Source organism: Cetorhinus maximus, chromosome 11 (assembly GCF_964194155.1).
Source record: "Cetorhinus maximus chromosome 11, sCetMax3.hap1.1, whole genome shotgun sequence".
Taxonomy (NCBI): domain Eukaryota; kingdom Metazoa; phylum Chordata; class Chondrichthyes; order Lamniformes; family Cetorhinidae; genus Cetorhinus; species Cetorhinus maximus.
The window spans coordinates 56,597,957-56,625,162 of record NC_135889.1 but is presented as its reverse complement, the minus strand read 5'-3'; the positions used below and the strand labels follow the sequence as shown (position 1 = coordinate 56,625,162).

General features: G+C 38.7%; 1 protein-coding gene across 1 annotated transcript; it reads left to right on the top strand.

Annotated features, from left to right (window-relative positions):
- On the top strand, positions 1-27,206 carry rbm45 (RNA binding motif protein 45). Its single transcript, XM_078552028.1, has 10 exons — positions 1-332; positions 10,224-10,346; positions 12,876-13,002; positions 15,128-15,265; positions 15,858-16,073; positions 17,907-18,042; positions 18,164-18,260; positions 23,209-23,372; positions 24,283-24,501; positions 26,899-27,206. The coding sequence occupies exons 1-9, from the start codon at positions 57-59 to the stop codon at positions 24,473-24,475; spliced, it is 1,470 nt and encodes a 489-aa protein (XP_078408154.1). The 5' UTR covers positions 1-56; the 3' UTR covers positions 24,476-24,501; positions 26,899-27,206.

Genomic DNA, 27,206 nt, shown 5'->3' with positions numbered 1-27,206 from the left:
GGCGGAGCCACTGTTGAGGAGTTACAGAGCTGCTGGTTTGTGCTGGATTTGCAATCATGGAGGATAGTGGAAGCTCGCGTCCTATGGCGAACCTCGATCATCCGCCCAACAGCCGGCTCTTTCTGGTCATCAGCAAGTCGACATCGGAGGAGGTGATCCGGGAGAAATTTTCCTTCTTCGGGGATATCCAGGATATTTGGGTAGTCCGGGACAAGCAATCCAAAGAGCACAAGGGCATCGCGTACGTGAAGTTCGCCAAATCGTCGCAGGCCTGTAGAGCGATGGAGGACATGCACGGCAAGGCCTTGACCGAGGACACCAAGCCCATCAAGGTATGGACTAGCCGTTACCCCCTACTCCTCACAGTGGAGCCGGGCGGGCTCGCCGTTCGGCTCTGAATGCGCTTGGCCTTGTGTCCTAGTGATCGAGGCGGGAAGGTCGTTCTTTGTATCTCCCTCAGTGCAGGCGGACAGCAAGTTAGTCTTGTTGTTATTGGGCGCGATTACTGGTGCAGTTACCGGCCTTCCCGGTCCTTGTTTGTAAGATCTCTGTATTTCACGTTACAGCCAGAGTCGCGAAAGAGAATTGGCTGCCAGTGTTTTGGGCTCAGCTGGAGCTTTAAAATAGCTAAATGGCTTATATAATAGTTTAAAATTGCTTAATTATTTTATTTGTGCAGTCAGGAAACCGTTAGACCAGCATTGGCGCAGATGTTTTGGTAAAAACGGAATTATTTTCCCAATAAGTACTGAGATCAGGAGGGGGAATATTTAAAGGTACTTGACTGAGGGTGAACGCCAATTGTAATGAGAAAACGAGAATTAGTCAGGATAAACAAGGGAGAATATTCAAACAGCCGATGTTTAAGCTACAGGGTAGACCTGTAAAAAGTAATGGTGTAAGGAAGTAAAAACAGTGCTGGAAATACACAGGTCTGGCAGCATCTGTGGAGAGAAAAACAGTTGACATTTCAACTCGAATATGATTTCGGAACTGAAGGAGGATAGAAATGTGATGAGTTTTATGCTATCGAAAGCAAGAACATGAAAAACAAGATTCAAAGTGACACAGCAAGGAACAGGACCTCATCTTCACCTTAGCACTTTACAGCCTTCTGAACTCAACGTTGAGTTCCACAGTTTCAGACCATAAACTCTGTGGTCCGTTTTGGTTTTGTTTTTTTTTGCCATATGCCAGTTTGAATCATGTTTTTAATGTTTTCACTTTAGCACAGAGCTGTTCATTATTGTGGCATTTGCACTCACTCTGGACACATCCTTTTGTCTCTTTACTACAGCCATTACCACTCCCTTTGCCTTTTGTTCCAGGACATCTTTGTAATTTAATCTCTTCACGCTACCTTATCCCAGTTCTTCCCTTTTGTTCTTCCTGCTCTCTCTCTCTCTCTCTCTCTCCCTCTCTCTCTCTCTCTCTCTCTCTCTCTCTCTCCCCCCCCCCCCCCCCCCACACCCCTTTGGATGGTATAAAACCCATCTCATTTCTACCCTCCAGTTCTAAAGAAGTCATATTTAACCTGAAATGTTAACTGTTTCTCTCTGCACAGATGCTGCCAGACTTGAGTATTTCCAGCACTTACTGTTTTTATTTCAAATTTCCAGCATCTGTACTATTTTGCTTTTATAATCATCTAATGAAAGCTAGGATTTAAAGAGGAACTGAATGTAAGAAATAAAATTGAGCTGAATGTATATTTAAAAAAAAAGCAAAGCAGATTAGAAAGGGTAAGAGAGGATATAAAATGTTGACCTCTAGGTGACATAAAGGGAAGTGCTAAAGAATTTTATGCGCTCACAATTATACAAACAGTTTTGGTAAGACTCGTAATAATGCAGAAAATCTTGATACCAGCTGAGTATTTCCAGAATGTTCTGTTTTAATTTCCAATTTCCAGCATCTGCGGTATTGTGCCTAAGTAGGGATGCTGCTTAGAAATGAGAGAACCCTGCCTTCCTTTTTTCCTGTCCTATCTTTTCTGAACACTTGTTTGTATCCACAAATATTAAGCACCCAGCCATTATCATTTTTAAGCCAAGTTTCTGTTATTGCTGGTACATCGCATTCTCTCATTTACGCTTGTAGCTCACCAACCTTATTCACAGCATTTTGTGAGTTTGCATACATGCATTCTAAACATGTCTTTGTATTCCTCATAGTCCTCCTTAGTCTGCTCCTATCTAATATACTGCTTCCTTCTCTAGTACTATCCAACACACTCTGCTTTATGCAGCTTAGCCCTCTTTTCTACTTCCATATGCTGGTGCCCACCCCCTGTGCCAGTGTAGTTTAAACCTTCCCTAACCACAATAATGAACCTCTTATGAGAACCTAAGAAATAGGAGCAGGAGTAAATTATATGGCCTACTGAGCCTGTTCTGCTGTTAATACAATCATGGCTGTGCTTCAACTCTACTTTCTAGTCTGCTTCTCATGTCCCTTGATTCCCTGAGACTAAAAATCTGTCTCCTCAGCTTTACATATGTTCAACTGTGGAGCATTGACATCCTTCTGGGGTAAAGAACTTAAGTGGAAAAAATTCCCCTCATCTTCGTCCTAAATGATCAGCCCCTTATCCTGACATTGTGCCCCTGTTTTCTGGATTCCTCAGTCAAGGGAGACAACCTCAGTGTCTACCCTGACAAGACTCTTCAGAATCCTGTATGTTTCAATGATATCATCTCTTTCTTTTAAACTCCAAAGAGTATAGCCCTAATTTACTCAGCCCCTCATCATAGGACAACCCTGTCATCCCAGGAACCAATCTACTGAACCTTAGCTGTACCACCTCCAATGCAAGTAGATCATTACTTAAATATGGAGACTAAATCTGCACACTGTACTCCAGATGTCAGCTCACCATAGCCCTGTACAATTGTAGCAAGACTTCCTTATTCTTGTACTTCAATCCCCTTGCAATAAACCCCAAAATGCAATTACTTCCCCGTATCTGCATACTAACTTTGTGTTCCTTGTCCACCCAAGCCCCTTAAACATAAACATTTACAAGTTTCATGCCTTTTTAAAAAAAAAATTCAGCTCTCTAATCCTATGCTAAATTGAATAACCTCAAACTTCCCCACGTTATACGCTATCTTCCACCTTGTCCATTCACTTAACCTGTCCATATTGTATCTCTTTGCAGCCTCTTTGTGTCCTTCTCATAATTGTAAATAGGAGGCCCCAGTATTGATCCCCCTGGCACTCCACTAGTCACATCCTGCCAATTTGAAAATTTCCTGATTGTTTGTACTCTTTGCTGCCTGGGGCACGAGTTCAAATCCCACCATGGAGCTGGTGGAATTTAAATTCAATTAATAAATCTGGAGTATAAAGCTGGTCTTAGTAATGGTAACCATGACAACTATCATTGACTGTCATAAAAACTCATCTGGTCCACTAATACCCTTGAGGGAAGGAAACCTGCCATCCTTACCTGGTCTGGCCTTACATTGGTCTTAGTCTTGTTGAGATGCAACCTGTCCCTTTTTGAATAGGTGGCTCCTGCCCCAAAACTATTCAAAGTACCCCAAGAATCTGAAGCCCCCTTCTGCTCCATACCCCAAACTACACATTGATCCTCCCCAACTTCCTGTTTCTAGTCTCAGTGGTGCATGGTGCTGGGAATAATCCAGTGATTACTATTTTCAAGATGCTAATTTTTAACTTCCTAACTCCTTAAATTCTGACCGTACCACAACCTCTGGCTCACTCCCTTCTACCCTTCAGAATATTTTTCACCCTCTGTGATGCCCTTTACCCTGACACCATACCATGTTGGACTCAGAATGAAGGTTACAGAAGTGCCTGTCCATTCCCCATAGGGAAGCTGTGGAATCTCCTAGAATGATTGAATTTCTACTATTTGCTGTTACCCCTATGCAGCCTTGCCATTTGGTGCCATGGTCTGGACTTTATTCCTTCATGGTGTTGACAGTCCCAGCAGTGTCTAATGCTAAGTACCGATTCGAGGGCTGCACACACCTCAAAGATTCCTGTACTTCCTGCCTGTTCCTACTTCTCAGGATAGCCTACTACAGTGACTCTTTGCTCGTGGGGTGGCTACCTCCTGGAACACATAATGGGGAAACTTCCCCATTATTCAGTTTGGTCTTGCTGAGTTTCCACTCCTGTTCTCAGGCCTGCTGTATCCATTGCTTATTATTACCTACTCTTGTCTCAGAGTTCTCACAACTCTGCTTTCCCAGTGCTATCCTAGGGTGTACCTGGTTCATGGGTTTTAAGCTGGCCCTGCATCACTCCAGGTTCACACATTGGCGCCATGTACTCGTGAGTGAGTGAGGCTTGGTGCGAGGCTGGTTATTGATTGTAGCAACCTCATTGAGCACTTTAGGCTATTTAGTCATTTATAGTCATTAATAGTCATTAACCAGGAAAGCAGCTGTTCTTCCACATGCTCAGGGAATCGACTCTTATGCATCGCATGGTTTTAGTATCTCAGCGCATGGCGCTTAAGCAAGGACTGGAATTCTGACTGTGAAATAACGGGCAACATTTATAAAAGTACATAACACAGGTGGCAGAGCAGCTCTCGGGATGAAGAGATATAGTGTGTTATCTATCACCAGTGTTGCAAAAAATATATTTTATATCATCTGCAGCTGTGGAGTAAAGGACAATGCTGACATCTGTTTGTCTGTGGCAGTCTGCTATGCGAAGTCCCACTGTACAATTGTGCCTAGTGTATAAGATGGGAGGTCAATGTTCTGTCTATTTTGTAATAAATTTCAGGTCTGTCTTACAGATTCTGTGTTGGAGTGCCAATGCAGACCAGTGATAGTTGGAGCAAAGCTAACACATTTGAGCATTAATCTCATTGAACTCCCTCCTCGTTAGAGAGTAAATAAGAAATCACAGCATTGTTTCCCAGCAGACTAGACTGTAATATTAGCATCACATATTACCCCCTCCAATATTAGAACTCTGCATTGTCTGAACTTAGGGTTATGCCAACACTAGCATTATACTTTGACAACTACCTCTACAATGTCAAGCTGAGCTTGAAGCCAGCACTCACGGCCAGTCTCCAGCCTGACTACTATGATTGAATAAAGTTAAATATTTGAGACAGAATGCTAGATTACTCCCGTTTGCTTACATTGTCTGTACACCTGTGTGTTAGAGGACACAGACATCCATACACGAATCCATTTATTTTTAATGGGGCTGTTGGGAGAAGGCAATTCCGTATGTGGTGGCACTGCTTTGTGACTTATCCATGCATCGTTAAGTACAATTTGTTGTTTTACCAATTAGCTACTGGATGTGTCTCAGCCTGTGGTATATGAAAATGTCAATATTACAATACAACAAAATACAGCTGCTTAGCTGCAGCTTTTGAAATGCAGCTTAAGATGCTGTCTCAGCAGTTGGAATTTTTACATTTATAATGTTTTGTTTTCTCAGTGTAACAGCTGAAAATCAGGTGATATCAGAGACTTTTACGGTTCAAAATTCAATGTTTTAAATCCAAGAAGGAAAAAAAACACTGCTACGTGCATTTTGAGAGAGAGAGAGAAGTAATTGGTGTGCAAAACAGTAGTCCCACCACTACGTTTTTTTTAAAGTAAATAAATATTTATACATAAAGATATAAAAGTCAATGAATAAAGATTTCAAAATGAGTCCTCAAGCTTTTTTTGAAACAGCTTTCAAAATTTACTGCAGCTTCTGCTCAGAAAAATATTTTAATTGCAGACACTACGCAACATTAGGGAAGGGAAGAAATACCTGGACGCTTTGTTCCAGAAGATGGTCACACCTCTTAGAATAGGGTCGTCTGTTTTGGTCAGCGATGAGGGACAGGCAGATGTGACCGCGAGTGAGGCAAGTAAAGGGACTGAGCAGACAGTTGTGGAGAAGCCTCAAACTTTGTAATTGTCAAACGGGTACAAGGTGCTTGCTACCTGTATGGACAAAAGCAAGGTTTGCTGGGTGAATGAGCAGACTGGATATGGCACCATGGTACAGGAAGCCATTCAAGTGGGGGGAGCAAAAAGGAATGTAGTGGTAGTAGCAGACAATATAGTGAGGGGGGTTGACATTGTTCTCTGTAGCAAAGAGCAAAAGTCCAGATGGCTGTTGCCTGCCCAGTGCCAGGGTTCGGCATACCTGCTCAGGGCTGGAGAGGAACTTGGAGAGGGAGGATCCAGTAGTCATTGTCTACGTAGGTACCAATGACTAATGCAGAATGTGTCTCCTTGTCCTGCCTAGTCAGTATGAGGTGCTGGCACCAAATTAAGAAGCAGAACCCCAAAGGTGGTAATCTCTGGATTATTATCTGAGCCTTGCAAATTGGCATAAAACAAATAAGATTAGAGAGATGAATGCGTGGCTCAAAGACTGGTGTGGGAGAAGTGGGTTCCGGTTCGTGGGGCGCTGACACCAGTACTGGAGAAAGTGGGGGATGTACCATTGGGCTGGCCTACACCTGAACTATGCTAGGACCAATGTTCTTGTGAACTGCAAAACTAGGGAAGTAGAAAGGGTTTTAAACTAAATAGTGGGGGCAAAGGATCAAAGGTGGGTTGATGTGGTATATCAAAGAGTAAAGACAAGGTAAGAGAGAAATTAATGCGGGAAATGATAAACCGACCGGGACAGGGAGTACAAATCTAAGAGTAAATCAACAGAAGGCTAGAGGTTACAAAGATAATAAAAGAACAAAACTTAAGGCTGTGTATCTGAATGCACATAGCATTTGAAACAAAACAGATGAACTGATAGCTCAAATAGAAACAAATAAGTACGGTCTGATCTGATAGGCATTACAGAGACATGGCTACAGGATGGCATAGATTGGGACCTGAATGTTGAAGGGCATGTGACCTTTAGGAAGGGTATGAAGTTAGGAAAAGGTGGAGCTCTGCTAATTAAAGATTACATTAGGACAATAGAGAGGGATGACCTAAGTTCAGGAAACCAGGATGTAGAAGCTGTTTGGGTAGAAATGAGCAATGATAAAGGAAAGAAGTCACTTGTAGGAGTGGCGTACAGTCCCCCCTAACAGTAGTCACACAGTAGGAAGGGGTATCAAAGAAGAAATAATGGGAGCTTGTCGGAAAGTTACAATGGTTATCATGGGGGATTTTAATCTACATATGGACTGGAAAAATCAGATGGGCAAAGGTAGCGTAGATCAAGAATTCATAGAATGTTTTCGGGATAGTTTGTTAGAACAGCATGTTCTCGAGCCAACCAGGGAGCAGGCTATACTGGATCTGGTATTGTGCAACGAGGTGGGATTTAATTAATGACCTTATAGTGAAGTTGCCCCTAGGTAGCAGTGATCATAATATAATTGAACTTTACATTCAGTTTGAGGGAGAGAAGAATGGATCTAACACTAGTGTTTTAAACTTAAATAAGGGTAATTATCAGGGCATGAAAGCAGAGCTAGCAAAAGTGAGTGGACAATTTAGGTTAAAGGATAGGTAAATAGAGATGCAGTGGCCGACATTAAAGGAGATATTTCAGAATAGATGGGATAAATACATTCCAATGAGAAAAAAATTCCAAGGGGAGAACCCACAATACGTGGTTAACAAAAAAAGTAAAAGACAGTATCACACTTAAAGAAAAAGCATATTATTGTGCAAAGACTGGTTGCAGGTCAGAAGATTGGACAGAATATAATAAAACAACAAAGAATGACAAAAAGATTAATAAGGAGGGAAAAATTAGAGTATGAGAGAGAGCTAGTTAGAAATATAAAGACATAGTAAGAGTTTCTATAGATATTTTAAAAAGAACAGAGTAAACAAAGTGTTGTTCCTATAGAAGTCTGGGGAATTAATGATGGAAAATAAGGAGATGGCAGAAATTGAACAGGTATTTTGCATATAGAGGATACAAGTAACATCCCAGTAAATAGCTGTAAATCAGTAGTTGGGATGGAGGAACTTAAAATTACAGTCACCAGGGAAGTGGCACTCAGCAAATTGTTGGAACTGGCAAGCCCTCAGGTCCTGATGGATTTCATCCTAGGATCTTAAAAGAAGTGGCTAGTGAGATACTTGATGTAAAAGCAAAAAACTGTGGATGCTGGAAATCCAAAAGAAAAATAAAAATACCTGGAAAAACTCAGCAGGTCTGGCAGCATCTGCGGAGAGGAACACAGTTAACGTTTCGAGTCCGTATGACTCTTCAACAGATAGTTGATGTGTTGGTTTTAATCTTCCAAATTCACTAGATTCGGTGAAGGATCCATTAGATTGGAAAATAATGAATGTAACTCCTTGATTCAAAAAGGGTAGGGAGACAGAAAGCAGGAAACTATAGGTCAGTTAGCTTAACTTCTGTCATAGGGAAATATTGGAACCTATTATTAAAGACAGTGTAGGGGTAACATATTGGCATGGATAGAAGATTGGCTAGCTAACAGGAAACACAAAGCATAAGTGAGTAAATTTCTGTTTGGCAAGATGTAATGAGTGGTATGCCATGGGGATTAGTGCAGGGGCCTCAACTCTACAATTTATATTAATTATTTGGATGAAGGGACCAATGATATGATTGCTAAATGTGTTGATGACACAAAAATAGGTAGGAAAGTAAGTTGTGGGCAAAGATCTGGCAAATGGAGTATAATATGGGAAAATGTGAAAATGCCCATTTTGGCAGGATGATTAAAAAAGAAGCACATCATCTGAATTGTGAGATTGCTGAGATGCAGAGGGACCTTGGTGTCCTAGTGCATAAGGTTGGTATACAGATGCAGTAAGTAATTAATGCTAATATAATATTGTTTATTGCAAGGGGAATTGAATACAAATGTAGGGAGTTTATGCTTCAGCTATACAGGGCATTGGTGAGGACAAATCTGGAGTACTTGTACAGCGTTGGTCTCATTATTTAAGGAAAGATTTAAATGCTTTGGAAGCAGTTCAGAGAAGGTCTTTCAGGTCTTACAGGTCAAAGTCCCAAAATGTTACTGGTGTACTCCATGGCTTTTAGCTTAGTTTGTTTAGACATGCAGATCCAATCAATTTAATTGTTTAATTAGAATTTCACAGCCACTGCTAGAACTAAAAACAGTACCAAGTACTCTCAGGGGATCTTGATAAAATTATTATTTTCAGAGGTGAGCCACAGCTGCAAAATAACAAGGGTGGATTTCTGATCCAACTGAATCTGTGTACAGTCAATTTTATCAAAATAATTTTTAATACGAGATCTCGTGAGAATTCCCAAAATGTAATTCCTTAACATCTGTAACCAGAATTGCATATTAAATGACCCTTCAAAGCTTTGTTGCTGAGAAGGTTACTAGGGGCTTTGTGGTGTCAACATTTTAAATGGTTTGCTTGGGACCCGCACAAATTGTTTTACATCCTAATTAGGGATGCACTTGGGTTATGGATAAGCCAAACCCTTTAATATTAAGCATACAGTCTATTAAATGAGCATATCTAGATTGGTTACTTATGATATGCAGTGCTGGTGTGTATCAACCTTTTAGATAAAAGCAGAATGTTTATTTCTAATACATATTTCTTATTAATCTATGTAGGCACAGAGATTGCTAGTGAAATAATAGCAAGTGAAATAATGCTTTTTAAAAAAAACAATTTGTGACAAAGATATATGCCATGAGTTCAGATTTGCCACACATTACTGAACCATTTGCCTTGCCACAACTGAAAGGAATAGCCATTAACCTCCCCATGGTACGATATGAATTTGCTAGGTTAATGTAATTAGTATGAATTAATCTCATCACAGCTATTTAGGGTTGCTAATTCATATTGTGAAGATGCTATTAATGATATGTGTTTATGGTCCTGACATACCATACAAGAGACCCAGAGGGAATCATGATACATGGAATCTGACTCCCCCAGCTAGTAAAATTGTTCCTGTAAGTTTTCTTTACGTTTCAAATTATTTTCTTTCGCTTCCTGTCTCTGCCATAGGTTTTCTCTTTCTTTATGTAATTTGTCTCCAATAGACCCTACTTCCTTATCCATCTTTCTGTATCCTTAAATTTCATTGATTCAGGAGATAGACCACTGGACCAGATGTTTACGAGGTCCCTGATGATCCATTGATGCTGCTGCTGCACCATCATCATTTTGCATTTCCAGTGCAAGGTAAAATGGTGCTTGCTGTGAGATGTGCTGCTCCAGCAATTTCGGGCTTATAGCTTTTTGGGTTGTCTAAATTTTCCTTTTTTTAAAAAAAAACAGGTCTTCATTGCACAGTCTAGAGGATCTGGCAGTCACCGTGATGTTGAAGATGAAGAGTTGACTAGAATTTTTGTCATGATTCCAAAATCCTATACAGAAGATGATCTGAGGGAAAACTTTAAGGTACATTTATCCATCCATTTTCTTAATTCTTGGCTCCAGCTTTTTGTCATAAATTCTCAGGTTCAAAATAATTTGAATTTGTCTATTTCAGACATCAACAAGCGTCATGCTGTTTTCACATCAACATTTTTTTGTGAAATGTATCAATTGTATAAATATTTGGAATATTTGCACAGTTGTATTTGGAAGTGTTGAGGCGGAAGTAGGATGGCACTAGAGGGTAGGAAAAAGGAGGTAATGGGATGGAAGAACAGAGCAGAGCAACGGAGAAACCAAAGAACAGAGTCTTTGAAGTGGTGGAAGCAAGGGAAAAGACAAGAAAGGGTAGGGTTTGGGCAGGTCCCCACCTCAGGCTCTTGCCTCTTACATGTCATTTGTTAAGCTTAAAATTTAATGAAGACACAAACAGATGGGTGTGTAATCATCCTATGTTATATGTAATGTATGGAGCTTTTTGAATTTTGTTAAATATTTTGGATACAATGGATTTCAATTTCAGAGAGAGAAATTAAGTTCTTTAGGAAGTATTATGAATTATTTTGGGGCAAAGATAATAATTAGTACTTTTGGTTTGCTTTTATTGGTGGCGCTGGATGGATGAATTTTCTTATCAGCACGTTTTGCACAGTTCCAATGCAGGTATCTTTGTCTTCGATGCCTGCCTTGTGAATGCTTGATTCCACGACTGAGCGCAAAGAGAATAATGAATTGCAAGCATTGTTAAAACAAAGGGATTATGTTATCGTCGCTGACTATATTCACGACAGAGGTCAATAGACTTTTGGGTAAAAGGGATATGGGGATAGTGCAGAAAGGTGGAGTTGAGGTAGATGATCAGCCAAGGTCCTGTGGCGGAGGAGGCTCACAGGGTCAAATGTCCTGCTCTAGCTCCTGCATCTTATGTTCTTTTTTATGCCTTTTGTAGTTCTAATCTACCTCAGAAAAACACCCTGTCTTGGTTAGCTGACTCTACTGTAACATATATAAGGCAGGATTTTCTGGTGGGCACGGCGGGTCGTCCCAGGAGCAGCCGCAAAACGGTCCACAGCCTGTGATCGGACCCCAACTGCAATTTCATGCTGGCTGGCCAATTAACGGCTAGTCAGTGTGAAAGGCATGCTGAGGAGCTCAGCGCTGCCGGGGTGGGGGCGGGAGGAGTACGAGCGCAAAAGTCTGTGCATGCGTGGGGGAGCGTGCACTGCAAACTCCCTGAAGGCCGGGAGCTGAAGAATTGAACAATCAAAAAGAAAGATTTTTAAAATGTTAAGAACGTGTCCTGACATAAAACTCAGTAACAATAGCAGGAACATAATAAAAATTGTCAAAATTTTTTTTAAAATTACTGTTGGAAACCACGTCCCACCCATGGATGAGGTTTCATTAAAAAATCCAAAGGCAGCCTGGCCGATTTTGCTTGCCCGCCAACCATAGGTTGGCCTGTTGACCGAAATATTGTGTGCAATTTTACACCCAATCAGGTCGAGTGTGCGCCTGCCCGCGGAACGTAAAAGCCTGCCCGTAATGTTGATACAAGTACACTGGCTACCGGCCCCCAAGGTAGCTGGCTACGAGGTCGGGGGTGGGTTCTGGTAAAATGCTGGATGCTGTGTAATCCCAACATAACCCTACTGCTAGACCAGTTTCCCAGCAGCAGGAATGGCTGCAGCTCGGCTGCTCGCTAACCAGAAGCTGGTCGCCAATTGAAATAACTAAAGGACCAATTGACAGCCATTTACTATGGCTGATAACAATTCAACGGTGGTACAGCAGTCCCCAGTAAGGCGGAGAGGCTGCAAACACATGGAGATGGCCTCCCAATGGTTGGGCGGGGTAGGGGGGGGGTGGTGTATGTCTTTCTTTCCAGAGGCTCCATGGTCCAAATAGGGGCTTCCTGAAGCGATGGCACTGACAGACAGATTGGAGAGGTTACCCCTCTGCCAGGGCCTTTCTGTCTTGCCCTGACAAATTTTTCACGTCCCCTTCAATGCCTCAAATTGGAAACACCCTCTCACCCTTGCACCCTCAGCCTTGGGCATCTCTATTGGTGGCACTGTTGATGCTGCAGAGCTGCTGATCCTCTGAACTCAGTGTGGTGAGCTGGCTGACCTTCCTTATTTGAACCACTGGCCTGGCAGCAGCCCCTTTAATTAGTCACTGCCAGAAGGATTGCTGTGGCGATCCCGCTGTCCACTGCATGAGCCTGGGACCTGCACTGGGAAGGCGTTAGGACTCACCCCATGCTGAAAAATCCCAGCCATTATCTTGCCACTTAACAGTCACAAACTTAGCAAGTAACGGGGAGAGACTATAGATACAGACCTCCAGTTGTAAACTTAGAACATAAGCAATATAATTGTTTTTTAAATTGGTTTTCAGTCATTTCATTTTTCAGGATATTATCCAATACCTTCCAAGCTTGTTTGCTTTCTGTCTCTAATATCTCTACTGTACATCTATTGACTGTTTATGGATGACCCTAATTTCTAAGGTAAAATATTGAACTCTAACTTCAGTTTCTATTTATTTTAGGAGTTTGGAGATATTGAATACTGCAGTGTAATCAAGAACAAGAGCACAGGAGAGAGCAAAGGCTTTGGCTATGTGAGGTTTCTGAAACCATCTCAGGCTGCTCAAGCCATTGAAAACTGCGAACGATGTAAGACTTGTTTGCAAAACTGAAGTAAACTTTTGAAAATAAATCTCAGTATCAGGAGTGAGGTGTACTAGAATCATTTAAGGTTCTGACATAAATGGACTATTCCTCAGTATAATAACTGTAAAACTGAACAAGATATGTGTGTGTATTTATCTAAGTTTTTACTGAATATTTTGTCATTGCTCATTTTGAATGAGCTTGAGTTAAAAGCAGATGCCAGGTTATTTCTAAAGGCTGGCCATTGACTAAAATAGAATGGTGGTTTTTCTTTAGAGTGGTGGCTGTGGCTTTTGAGCCAAAAATTACGATGTCCTAATGAAGGTGTATTATGAAAGCTATCTATTAGTCCTGATCCATTATCATGGCACAGCTTTTAAGGTAGTTTGCCCAGATAGCATAAAATATAAGCCCCACTAGAATTTGGTTACTGAAATCTGCATCCGTATATTGTGTGTGGGGGGGCGGGGGGCAACAACAAAAGTACGTATTTTTTAAAATTACTCTTGAGATTTGTCCCAATTCAATAAGTGGTCAAATTATAAAGAAACTTGTAAAAATTGGAGATGAAAAGATTGTAACTGTTAAGAATGTTGTAAAATCAGATGATGGAGGTTTATATTGAATACTGTGATCAACATTAGTTCACTTCAGATTGGAAGCACGTACTGTAAATCCCCAGATAAAAGTTCTCTTTTTTGAAAGTGTGTCATTCACATTTTAGGATGGAGCTATACAGCATGATGTTCATAACTAAGAGATTCTGATACATCACATGTTGGGGAAGATTTTCCACCTGTATTTTGGGGCAAGGTTGCCTTTTTGAACAGCGTATGAAATTTAAAGAAAATCATATGAGTAGGAATTGCTGTCACCACTTGGCAATTTGTGGTACAAAAGAAGCTCAGGGCGGGTACAAAAGTATTAAGTGCCCTAAGCGAACCTTCAGCCTTGTGCCACCCCCCCCCCCTCCCCACAACTAAGTTTTGAATATGAATAAAAATTATGCATTTATAATTAGATTTTTTTGTGAAAAAGGAGAATATTTTACTGATTGTACATCATTCTTATTCTATACTTTTCACAGGATAATGTATTAAAAGACATGCACATTATAATGTGTAATATGGCTCACATGATGTAATACTATGTGTTCCTAGATGATTTTATGTGCAGCTTATATAATCATTTAACATTATGATAGTGCGTGCTAAATTATTTACTGGTTTGCAGTTTTGGAATAGTCGTATAGATGTACAAATTTGTAAAACTGTCGCATAAACAGAATGAGGAATGTAAAATGGAATTTTGGGAAAGACTACAATGTAAATGCATGGAAATCTATATATATGTCAGTTTATGTGGATGTATACCAGTAGGTCTAGACCTTTCATTCCCACTGATGAAGCATGTTTGTTTACTTGTGTAGTTCATGAATAGTTCATTCAGTTTTTCGCATCCCCGCGCCCCCCCAAATTTTGCAGCTCTAGGCAACCACCTAGTTTGCCTAGTGGTTGCCTAGTGGTTCCTGAAAAAGCTGCATAACTTGCACAACTGTAAACATTTAAAGTTAAAATTCTAATTGTCACCACGCTGTAATGATTCTTAATGTCTAGTTGGTAATTAATTGCATAAATGTATGACAAAATGTACACAGTAATTACAATTCTTTTTTGTGTTCCAGTCATATAAGACCAGTAAACGAAGATGGTTGGGGAGTTCTTATTACTTAACAGGAGCTTGTCAGCTCAGCAAATATTAGAACCCTAATAGAAAATTACAGAATAGTAGTAATTCTTTAAAATGTAGTCAGGCTTTGAGACTGGAATTTGCAGCGAAAATACTTTTGCCACTAAAACTATGGGCATGGGTGGTGAGTTGTTCAAACTGTGTGTTGTAGTTTAGCTACCATCTCTCTTGTATTGCTGAAAATTTCATTGCATTGCTTGTAAAATACTTTGGATAACCTGGGAAAGCTAGATGCAAGACAAAGAAACAAAATGCTGTGATGGAAGACAGAGCCAAATGGGAAGTCGTCTTCACTAGCAGATTAGTAATCAAACTGAACCAAATAGTGTTTTATGCCTATTTCATGCTTCATTTAATGCATTTCTACATTTTTGCACAGCTTTTAAGGCAATACTTGCTGAACCAAGAAACAAACCTACTTATTCTGAGAATGACTATATTGGTGGGGCCAGACAAGAACCACCAGCTTATGGGTCAGGGTTTGATGCTCCAAGAGGTCAAAATATGTTTCCTTTTGGTAAGTGTACAGAATTAAGGGGAAAATTGGCTCAGTACTAAATGTAAGATGGTTGAAGCCTACTTTTTGTGAATATATTGCATGCATAAAATTACATTAATGAAGTTGTTTTTAAACTGATGTGACTGCTATAAAACTTGCCATGCAATCTAAGGAGGGCTGAGATTCAGCATTGCAAGGTTTTGCATCAGGGAAGCTTTTGCATTATAAATAAAGTATAGTGAATTTAAAAAATGGACACTCTACACAATTGTGCTGCTCTGGATTTATAGAAAATAATTAACCCACAAAAGTACAGAATATATGCTTGAAATGGTGTCATTTCTTGACGCTACTTTTTTTTAATCACTCTAGGATTTGATCTGTCCCTTTCCAATTAAAATTTCAAATCTCTTCCATGAAAACGATGTTCAAAATGTATTTCAGCAATTAATATCACTACTTATTCACTAACTTTGCAGTTTTTAAATAATTGTAAAATGCAGCACCACACTTATGTTTAACTGTGCCTTTACTCCAGTTATTAGTGGGGGTGAGATATTTATTAACCAATGTTTTGTCTTTATCAATTTCTGATTATATGCTGATGCAGGTGAATTTGCCAGTGTTGGAGCAAGTGAAATCAGAGGTGGTGAAATGAGAGCTGAAATTAGAAATGAAATGAGAAGTGGAGAAGGTATATCCACATGTCTTTCAGTGTCTACTAGAGGAGTACTTTCACATGAACAAGTTTATAGTCTCTTTGATATCATCCCAGGACTGGAATATTGTGAAATTCAGAGAGACCCTTATATGGGTTATGGTAAAGGCAAGTACTTTTTTTTACTTGTATTAGTGTAAACAGTGTATTACCAGGTAATTGACAATTACCTTTTAAACTGATTTTTCCTCTTTTCACTCATCCCCCAGTACATGCACACATTCTTGGGATTATTCCCACGCATTTTGAGCTGTCTAATTGCCCCATGTCCTCTGCCACTGCTGTATCGCATTCCTGTTTCTCTCATCCAGCGGTGAAAAGGCTGGCCTTTATTGCATATCTTTCTGGTGCCTTGGGTAAGATCATGAATTAGGCACATGGATGATTCATGTGGTAAAATCCACATGTACTGTTGCATATTCATCAGCATAATCATTAACAATTTAGTTTTAAGATTATCCTGGATTGTGATCAAATTTTTTTGCACCAGTGAAGATGTTATTTTGTCCACATCAACATGTCAGAATAATAAGACAATTATTATATTTGCATTATAGCACTTGAGTAAATCTTTATAAACTCAGGTACCTGTAAATATTAACAGGATGAAGGTATGTTGTATAAAATATTTTCATGGAAAAATGTTTTGATATGAGGAAGCACAACTACTTTGCTAGTATTTTATAATATTTATGATCTTGTGCCTAAAACCTGCTGCTGAATTAGGCATGTGGACAACTCCTAGCATGTTACAATTAAATTTTGGTTTAGAAATAATATTTTTGTTCCAACAAATAGTTGGAACTTGTATGTGCAGTGCTAATGACCATCGGCATTTTGACTTCAAGCACACCTGTTGAGTTGACAAATGTGTATTTGAAGATTTTGGTAAATGATATGATGCTATGAATGTGTGTTCTTACTTGTTGCTATAATGAATAGTTTTCTCAGACCGTAAAATTGAAACATTCCAATACTGGAACCCTGACCAGTAATAGATAAGAGTGCACTGCAGGTCGGTCTGAATCAGAAAAAGGATTAATAGGTCTGATCAGGTTATGGCTATGAAATCAGGGGAGATTATCTACAGTTCCTCATTTGGATTCAAGAAAAAGTTTATGGGAAATGTTTGGATCTAATTTTTTAATTGTCATTGGCATACTTTCTAAAATTGAAGGAACTGGTGAACTATTGAATGATTTCGTATTGGAATTTTGGAGACCTCTCTTTAATGCTCTAACTTTTAAAGATACTTCAATTATAATATCATTTGTAGCAGCCCTAAAGCAACTAAGCTGGTTAAAAACTAATGCAATTAAAATATTTCAAATCTGACATCTTTGTCTACATTCAAAGAGATCAGACTTTTAAGACTACATGTATGAAAAGATTTAATTATGTCCCTATTGTAATTCTCCGTGTTAGAAATTGGGTACCAATTATGTAACATCCCGGTTATTATTTGCTGTTTATAATTGGTGTCAAATGGTACACAACAAGCGTCTTGTTTCGTTACATAAACATAAAATTGAAAGCTTGTTTTACCCGTAGACGGCACAGTTGTACGTGTTTTGATCATACATGTCAAAATAGGAAAAATATGTAGCAGAATATATATTGAAATATCAAAGGTTTTCTTTTTCATGTCAAAAATGATTTACTATTGGAACTGCAATTTTACAGGAATTTCTTTGAACTACATTTCATATGTAAAATTTAAAGTCCTACCTGTAAAGTGTTGCTTTAATGGCTTGATTCCTTGAGATTTACAAAAAAACAAACCTGTAGTTTAAACAGATCACCACCTGTAATGAGGTTTCTTTTTTAGAAGAAAATAACATCAATTGGGATATTGTGTGCATAAAAGAACTGCTATAACTCTTAAAGATGGGATAACCTCTAACCAGGGAAGCATGATGCTTACAAGCAATTTTCTTTTAGGATATGCTCTTGTTCGGTACAACAATGTGGCATCAGCAGTATATGCCAAAGAAAAGCTGCATGGATTTGAGTATCCACCTGGTAATCGACTGCGAGTCAATTATATCGAAGATGATGCTGGTGACAGACGATCAAAGCAAGTATATTTCAGATCTTTGTAGAAAATTGACCGGAGTGCTTTTTTGTTTTTGTCTGATCTTGTACTGGTGCTCATCGGGAAACATAATTTCAATCATTGTTTTCTTATTCTATTTTAGCCCAGTTGGAATGATGGCCTTACAACTTGTGGCGGCTCAGATGATGTCACTGGCCTGTAACAGTCCTGTTGGCCAGCAGATAATTCCAGCTTCACCTGTGAGTAATAAATGTTAGACTTTTCTTTCTGCTTTGAAAGATGGTTCTTTTTGGATTTTAACAAACCTTTTTTTTTATTCACTGGCACAGCTCTTTAGCCATAAACATTACTGGTCAATTAATCTGTATTCGGTATTCTCTGTAACACTCCCACTGTTCATGCATTTATTGGCAAGAAAAATTAATTTACTGAAGACTATTGTAACCCTTATTAATCTTGTCACAGAAGAATTTATTGAAGAGGGGAGAAGCTCAGTGCTGGATATCAGCTTATATATGATCTATACTCTTGAAGTGTTTGTGTTTTATTTTGTAATCACTGTGATGTTTGATGTAATTCCATAACTTCTGATGTTAGCCACCATCACCACATGTGGGAATTCATTTAAGAGTGACAAATAGCATTTTATTGGCAAAAAGAAAATGAGTAATTAACTATTATTAGGGAGATAATCTGTGTACTTGTATGTTTGTTGGCACAAGGGCAAAATGACAAGTGACCATTCAGTGCTTTGCTTCTTTGGTTGCATGGTGTTGGTAGATGTTAAGTAAATATACACGTGAAGTACATTTACTTGTATTGAGAGTTTATGGAAGGTTTTTCCTGCTAAAATTAATGCACGTAGTTAAAACCGTATCATCCTGACCCCACCTGTGAATAGCCAATAATTTCTATTGGAGGTCACTGCTTTAGCTTATTCATTTTTTTTTACCACAAATGTTTTATGCATGAAGATTATACTGGTGCCATATATTTAAGTTGGAATAAATTATATAAAAACCCTTTATTCTGCAATGAACACATCATAGACCTGTATTCTGAAGTTTACTGCAATCCTTACCGCTTACAAGCAGGCATGTTCAGATGAACATTATTTGCTCATTATATGTAATAGTCAGTATAACATTTGACAAACTTGACAGCACCACTTTACATGGAGAAAAGTCTATTAAGGGTGGGTCAAGTGGATAAAGTGTTAGCTGGGCAACAGTGATCATAGTATCAGAAGGTTTAGGTTAGCCATGATAAAGGGCAAGGAGCAATCTAGGAGTAAAAATATTTAATTGGAGGAGAGCCATTTTCTCGTTTTTTATTCTTGCGTGGGATGTGGGCATTGCTGGCAGGGCCAGCATTTGTTGCCCATCCCTAATTGCCCTTGAACTGAGGGCATTTCAGAGGGTAATTAAGAGTCAACCACATTGCTGTGGATCAGGAGTTATATATAGGCCAGACCAGGTAAGGATGGCAGATTTCCTTCCCTAAAGGGCATCAGTGAACCGGATGGGTTTTTACAACAATTGGTGATAGTTGTCATGGTTAGCATTACTGAGACTAAATTTCAGATTGCAGATTTCAGAATTTTTATCTGAAAAAATTTTATTTAAATTCTGCCAGCTGCTGTGGTGGGGATTTGAACCCGTATCACCAGACCATTAGCCTTGGCCTCTGGCCAGTGACATTGCCATTATGCCACCATCTCCCCAGTGATTTGAGAATGGATTTCTCCCAGGTAAATTGGAATCAAAGATTGGCAGGCAAAATTGTAATGGAACAATGGGTTGCCTTTAAAGAAGAGATAGTTTAGGTACAGTTGAAGTACAATTCCATGAATAGGAAAGGTAGGGCAAACAGAGCCAAAGCTTGCTGGTTGATGAGAGAGACATTAAGGTGAAACAGAAAAGGGGTGCGTATTACAGATGTCGGGTTGATGATAATTTAAGTGAGAGCAAGGTTGGATATAGAAAGTTCAGAGCGGAAATGAGAGAAGGCATTCAACATAAAAGTAAATCCAGAAGTCTTCTATAGGCATATAAATAGCAAATAGGGAGTAAGAGGAGGTGTCAGTCAATTGGGGACCAAAAAGGGGATCCACGTATAGAGGCAGGGACATTGATTTTGCATCTGTCATCACCAAGGAAGATGATGATGCTGGCATCATAGTGAATGAGGAGGTAGTTGAGATACAGGATGAGCTAAAAATTGATAGAGGTATTTGAAAGTTGGCTATACTTAAAGTTTGTAAGTACCCATGACCAGATTGGTTGCATCTGACAATTGAGGCAAGTAGGGGTGGAAATTGCAGAGGTACTGGCCATAACCTTCCAATCCTCCTTCGATGTGGGGTATTGCCAGAAGATTGGAGAATAGCAAATATTACACCCTTGTTCAAAAGAGTAAGGATAAACCCAGTCCAATCAGTTTAATCTCGCTAGTGGAAAAGCTATTAGGATCGATAATTCAGGGTAAAATTAATCACATGGACAAGTATGAATTAATTAAGAAAAGCCAGCACGGATTTGTTAAAGGTAAATTGTATAGCTTTTGATTAGGGTAATGCAGTTGATGTACATGGATGTCCAAAAGGCATTTGATAAAGTGCCACATAATAGACTTGCCAGTAAAGTTGATGAAACAGAAAATGTTAGCAATACCCAGCATTTCAGGTGGTATATATGGAGAGAGAAAGAGTTAACAAGCAGAATTTTCTCATAGTCAGAGCCCCGACTACAGCCAGAAATGTGTGTCATCGACACCCACTTTTAACTGGTAGGACTGCTTCTTGATCTTACAGGCGACAGTTCATGAATAAGCTGCTGTGCAGAACAGCCACCCATCCCTAGAGCTGCTGGCCCAATCAGAGGGCAGCGCCACTACGAACAGTGATCACAGCTGAGGAATTTTAAGAAAACATTAAAAATGATATTGATGGAGGGGAAAATCCCTCCATGGAAAGTCACGTGGCTACCTTCCTTACCTGTGGCTTCCGCCACCCTGGCAACTGCAAAATGCTGATAGCCTTGTGAGGGCCCTTTAATGGTGTATTTAAATATTTAAATTTGCTCCCTGCCTCTTTGCGGCAGAAAGTCTATCCAAAGCATGTTCTGCTATCTATAAAATTCCCTGACAGTGAGACATGGTCAGGGAGCCAATCCGCTACCGCCCCAATTTTACCGTCCACCCACACCCCAGCCCCTCAGTAATCCTGCCCCATGTAGGCCGGTAAAATTCTTCCCAGTGTTTCAGGTCCATGACCTTTTGCCGTTGTTTTCAAATTCCTCCCCATCTGTGTCCTCCTTCAGCCCTACAGGCCTTTGAGATCTCTGTACACCTCCATTTCTGGCCTCTAATTTTAGTCTTTCCACCACTGGAGCTATGCTTTCAGCTGCCTTGGCCCTGAGCTCTAGGATTCTTTGCCTAAAGCTCTCTGCCTCTCTATCTCTCTGCTCTTTTAAGACACTCCTTAAAACCCACCTCTTTGTTCAAGCTTTTGGCCATCTTTCCTAGTTTTCCTCATGGCTCGATGTCAAAGATGTTTTTACTGCTATCGCTCTTGTTAAGTGCCTTAGACTATTTTAGTACATTAATGTGCTATAAGTGTAAGTTGTTAAAAACTTTTAACATAACTTCCTTTTCTACTCTGTGCCTTTATTTACAAAACTAAGGATTCCAAATGCCATTTTTATCATCTTCTCAACTTGTCCTGCCACATTCAAAGATTTGTGTATGTACGCCTTGAGGTCTCACTGTTCTTGCACCTCCTTTTAAAATAGTACCACTTGGTTTATATCGCTTTCCCTCATTCTTTTCACCAAAATGAATCACTTCACACTTCTCTACAAATTCCACCTGCCATATATATGTCTGCCTATTTTCCCCAGCTTGCCTACAACCTCCTGAAGTCTGTCGCTATCTTCTTCACTAACTTTTGAGTTTCACATCACTGCAGCTTTAAAATTATGCCCTGTGTATCCAAGTCCAGGCTATTAATATGCATCAAAAAATACAGTGATCTGGTACTGACCCCTGGGGGCCACCACTTCACACTTTCCTCCAGTCTGAAAGCAAAGCCATTCACCACTATTTTCAGATCCTTAGCCAATTTTGTATCCACTCAACGCGGTCTATTTGATTCCATGGGCTTCAGTTTTGCTAACAAGCCTATTATGTGGTACTTCATCAAACACTTTTTGAAAGTTCACATGCACATCAACAGCACTACCTTTATCCATCCTACTTCCACTCTGTTATTTCTTTAAAGAACTCAATCAATTGGTAAAGTTAGTCAAACGCAACTTGCGTTTATAATAAGAATGTACAAAAGTGTACTTTTGAATGCAAATTTATATAGATCTTAGGACAATTATGAGGAAAAATGATAAAAATAGCAACACCGTTGTGTAAGAGCATGAACTACTTCTGACTTGTGTAGATAAAATACAAACATAAAACTTTGGCCTGCTGGTTGTCTAAAGTCTCCTAACCTGATGTTGCCAGCGCTTTCTACTTTGACTTAAGAATTACTGTTAAGTGCTTGTAGTAGATGACATAATTAATTAAACAGCACATTCTTGGCTGATTTTAGCATTTTGTTAATTGTGCAAATGTGAATTAAGAGACTAAACACCTGTCTCTACCTGAAGTAAAATGAGCACTTCAGATACTATAATTGGCAACTTTATAATTGACAATGCAAGTGGATAATGGGTATCGCTTTTTGGCTGATGTAAGCAACTAACCTTTTTAAATGTGAATTTTTAAAGTAGTACTCAAATTGTGATCCAGCCTTTAGTATGTGTACCTAAATCCTTTTTTAAAATCTGCTCCACAAACAAATTTCACAATTCAGATCACATTTGATACTTATGCACTGTCATGCTGTTGCATTAAACTGCATCTACCACATTCTCTCCCCACACACTGAACATGTCCCTTTTCAATTTCCTGCCCTCCTTCACGTTTCATTAATTACCAAGATTATTTTTACCTTGTAAAATTGATATGTAGAATTTATGAACACAAGTTTAAATTTTACAGGTATTGTATATACTGCACATTAGGTATAGATTCAATTAATTGCATGATTAATGCATGAATTGTATGATTCTATGTAGGAGGAAGGCTTTTTAAAAAAACAAATATATAACATTTGATCAAAATTTGTTGCAGGGATTTGGAGGAAGCAGTAATACACAGATGTCTCGGTTGCAGGTTGACTTTTCTATACCTGCACCTCAAAACTTTGCTGCTTCTGATAGTACTGTCAGAGAGAGACTCTTTGTGGTCTTCAATCCAACTGTTCTGCCCCTTGATGTATTGGAGGACCTGTTTTGGTAAGGAACTGTTTTGGACTTTTGAAGTACCTTCACATTGCTTTAGATGTTTTTTTTTGTTTGCTATTCAGTTCGCTGTTAGCCTGAAAAGATCAATATTCAGAGTTCTTACTCCCTTTCCCTTTGCAAATGGTACTAATTTAGGAAAATGTAGTGAATTGCGAAGGAGAGCAGAAAATTGAAAAAGGACTTACTACATGAGTGGGTAGAATGATGGTAGCTGCAATTTAATGTAACAATGTGAGAGGGCCAAATCATCAAACGTGATCTAATTGAGAAATGCTTGTGGAACAGATAAACAAAATGGTTTAGGGCTTCAGGTACATATGTCATTTAATTCCACTGGAGGAATCAACAACAAGAGGACATAACAGTTTAAAAATGAATCCAGGAAAAAATTGTTCACAAAAAGAGCTGGGAGTGTGAACACTGCTCCAGAAGGCCAAAGATGCAAAGTATTTAAGACTGAGTTAGAAAGAATAGTGAGGTTAAGGGGAGGAAGAATTGGAATTGATGAGAAGCAGCTGCCACAGGAGTAATTTGTGGAGAGGCTTAATAAGCCAAATGATCTCCTGTTTGTATGTTTTCCACTACTATTTTTAAACCTTCATCAACTATTTAACCAAATCAATGATATGTGTATTTTTACTTGCTACCATATTTTTGCTGATGTCTAAATTAATCTCTCAGAGCTTCACTCTGGTTTTTAATTTTGAGATTTTCTAGTTCTCACTTGTGGTGAAGTACCTCTTTCTCTAATCATTTCATTTGAACTTTGTAACATTTAATAAGTAATAAATTCATGGAATTAGTCTGGCAATGAACTGACCTCACATGTTATACTTGGCACAGGATTTGTTTTTCTTAAATTTAGGTTCATTTTCTTTCATATGCTAATGTTTTTTCCTAGTCGTTTTGGGAACCTGATTGAAGTATATTTGGTGCCAGGACGTAACATTGGCTATGTTAAATATGCTGAAAGGCACAGTGCTACCAATGCCATGGAAACCTTGCATGGAAAGGTTGTTAATGGTATCAAGCTCAAAGTAATGTTAGCTGATCCTCCAAGAGAAGAGTCGCACAAACGACAACGAACACACTAAGATGTTCCAGAAAAGATTGTGCAACGGTAAGCTTCCTTTTAAATCTGATTTACAGGATTGAATGATACAATGGACCATAATTTGCTGTGGCAGGTTATCCAATAGCATCTGCTGTTAGTTTAATTTGCCAGTGCATGTTAAGGTTTTTACTTTTTGTATGGCAAGTTGTTAAATGAATGAGCTGATAACAGAGGCAGCGAGCAAAATCAGGCATCGGGGATGCAGATTGACAGGATCAGCAACTGTGTCTCCTTAATTTAATCAGATTGAAAGACTATGAATTTAACAGCACAAGGACTGAGAAGTAAGTGTAAATTGGAATTGGTGATTTCATTGCTAAATCAAGTAAACTAAGGGAAAGAAAGGCTGATTGAGAGAGAGAAAACAAGATAGGTAAAGTAAGATGAGTTTTTATATTTTTAATATCTTCAACAATTAAAACCTGAAGGACTGAGACTCTGCATTTGTAATAGTTAATTTTCAGTGCTAGAGAGGGTGACAAGCAATAATTATCAATTATTGAGATATTAAAAGGGTACCTAGACTGAAATGGACAATTAACTTTTTTGTGCTGAGTTTAGTTTGAGCCCAACAGTCAAGGGTCACAACTTCATACTGCACAATGGTTAGCCAGTCAACGCGATGCCATTTCCACAAAGCTAACAGCAGAGTGGCGCACCTTGGAAAGCAATTTTTGGATTTCTGCATTTAACCGCACATCTGCCCTAGTTGCAAGTTGCTGTAGCATTTGTGCATAAATAATGGTGGGTGCTATTAGCTTCTCCATTATTTAAACAAATTATGAGCAATTGTTTTGTGATTACCTGTTGTATCTAGGTTGACATTCAGCCCAGACAAATGAAGTTAAAGAAAATAACACTCAAGGTTCTTGAGTCTTAAGTGAAACTGGCCTAAGCATTCTTATTTTATACCTGGACAGACTTTTGTGAACAGCATAAAGCAACCTTCCAGTTTGATGCAAAAGTGCACCAGGTTTGTTTTATGATTAAGGTTGAGTAGGACAGCAGGAATTAATTAATACCGGCGTATGGTCAGGATATTCTTCTGAAATTGGTCTTGTTACATTAACCCAAATTGTGCCAAGATTTCTGCTTTACACATCTGATCTTGGAAGTCCTCATTGCTGCAATTGGATGCTAAAGCAAAAAGCTTGTTTTGCCAGCATCTACCCTTGTGTCTTTGAGCTCCATTTGAATTTTAAAGAAATTGATAAATATATACCTTATCCATTAATTTGCTTTATTGTTTTTAATGATTTGAGTGTCTCCCTTCACTGGCAAAATTAATGTCCTGTCAGCAAAATTCTTCACTTGCAGTTCGGGATATAAATACACATCACGTTTCTGTTAATTTTTATAATTTGAAATATGAATGTTTAGATTATAGAATATTATATTGAATAACAATTTTTGGTATGCATTCACTGTACTCTAGGTTTTTTGACAACCTGCCAACAGCCTACTGAGATTTTGATGTCTTTGGGTAGCATTTTAAACTGGAAGCTGTAATGTTTACCATAACTTCTACATAGCATACTTAGTGTGCTACCAATAAAGACATTCTGAAGTTACTATATTTAAAATTAATGGTGATGGGATTCTTCAATACTTAAGGATGAATGTGAGTCAATTGGCACAATTTGTTGACCATCATTCTCTAAACTAGTTCTTCCAAAAACCATCAACTGATTTTATTAAATGCAATTTTTAATTTCCCCAATTACTTTAAGGCAAGGGGATTTATGTTATATTTTCCATCTACGATCACAAGATTTGTATAAGCTCAGTAAGCATCCTTGCTGCCTGATAGTTCAGTTTGAAAACTGAACTATTTTTCAATTTTCTATTTAAAGTATAAAGCTTGAAAGAATGCTTTTTTTATATATAAAAATTGCGCTGGTTTGTTGGATTAATTCCACATTTTGGTCTTGTTTTTACATGTTGCAGTGTTTTACAAATTTTTTAGTGATTTCTTTTTTCTAAGCATAATAATATAAGAACGCATAATAAAATTTATCACATTTTTAAGAACACAGTCCTTGTCATTTAACTCTTAATTTGTATACAGGTACAAAACTGGCGATCCAGCTGCCTATGTAGTAATGAATATTCCCAGAACTAAATTAGGGGGAAAAAAGTCTTGTTTGCTTTCGATATTTTTTTCTCCAGGGCAAAGGACTGGCAAAATAAACAGCCCAAAGCCTTATAGGGACCCCTGATATTAATACTAGGCATATTTCAAATGTTTTGAATATATGGTTTAAAGAAAAAGTTAATCACCTAATTTTCATCAGGAATTTCCTAGAACATAATTTGTACTGTACCTGTAGACTTTTATTCCTTGTTAACAGATGCTTTTTACATTTTCACAGCACTTTTTTATAAATGTTTTTGTTTCTGCAGAGTGGGGACAAATGACATGACACATCAGCTGACTGACTGGCTACTTGACAGTACACAGTGACTTCCACTCGTGACCTTTGCTAGTAACTGAACAGTTAACTTTTTTTATTTTCTGGGAATGGGCAGCAAGTGAAGACTTTGACAGATATTGATTACAGTGTTTAAGATAGGAATTTAATAATAGCTTTAAGAAACCTACTCTAATCCATGTAACCTCTGCATTCCCAGCCGTTAGAATTTGAATTGTGTTAGCTGTGTTGTCTTAAATAACCTGTACAAAACATAATAAAGCTTATTTGTGAAACATT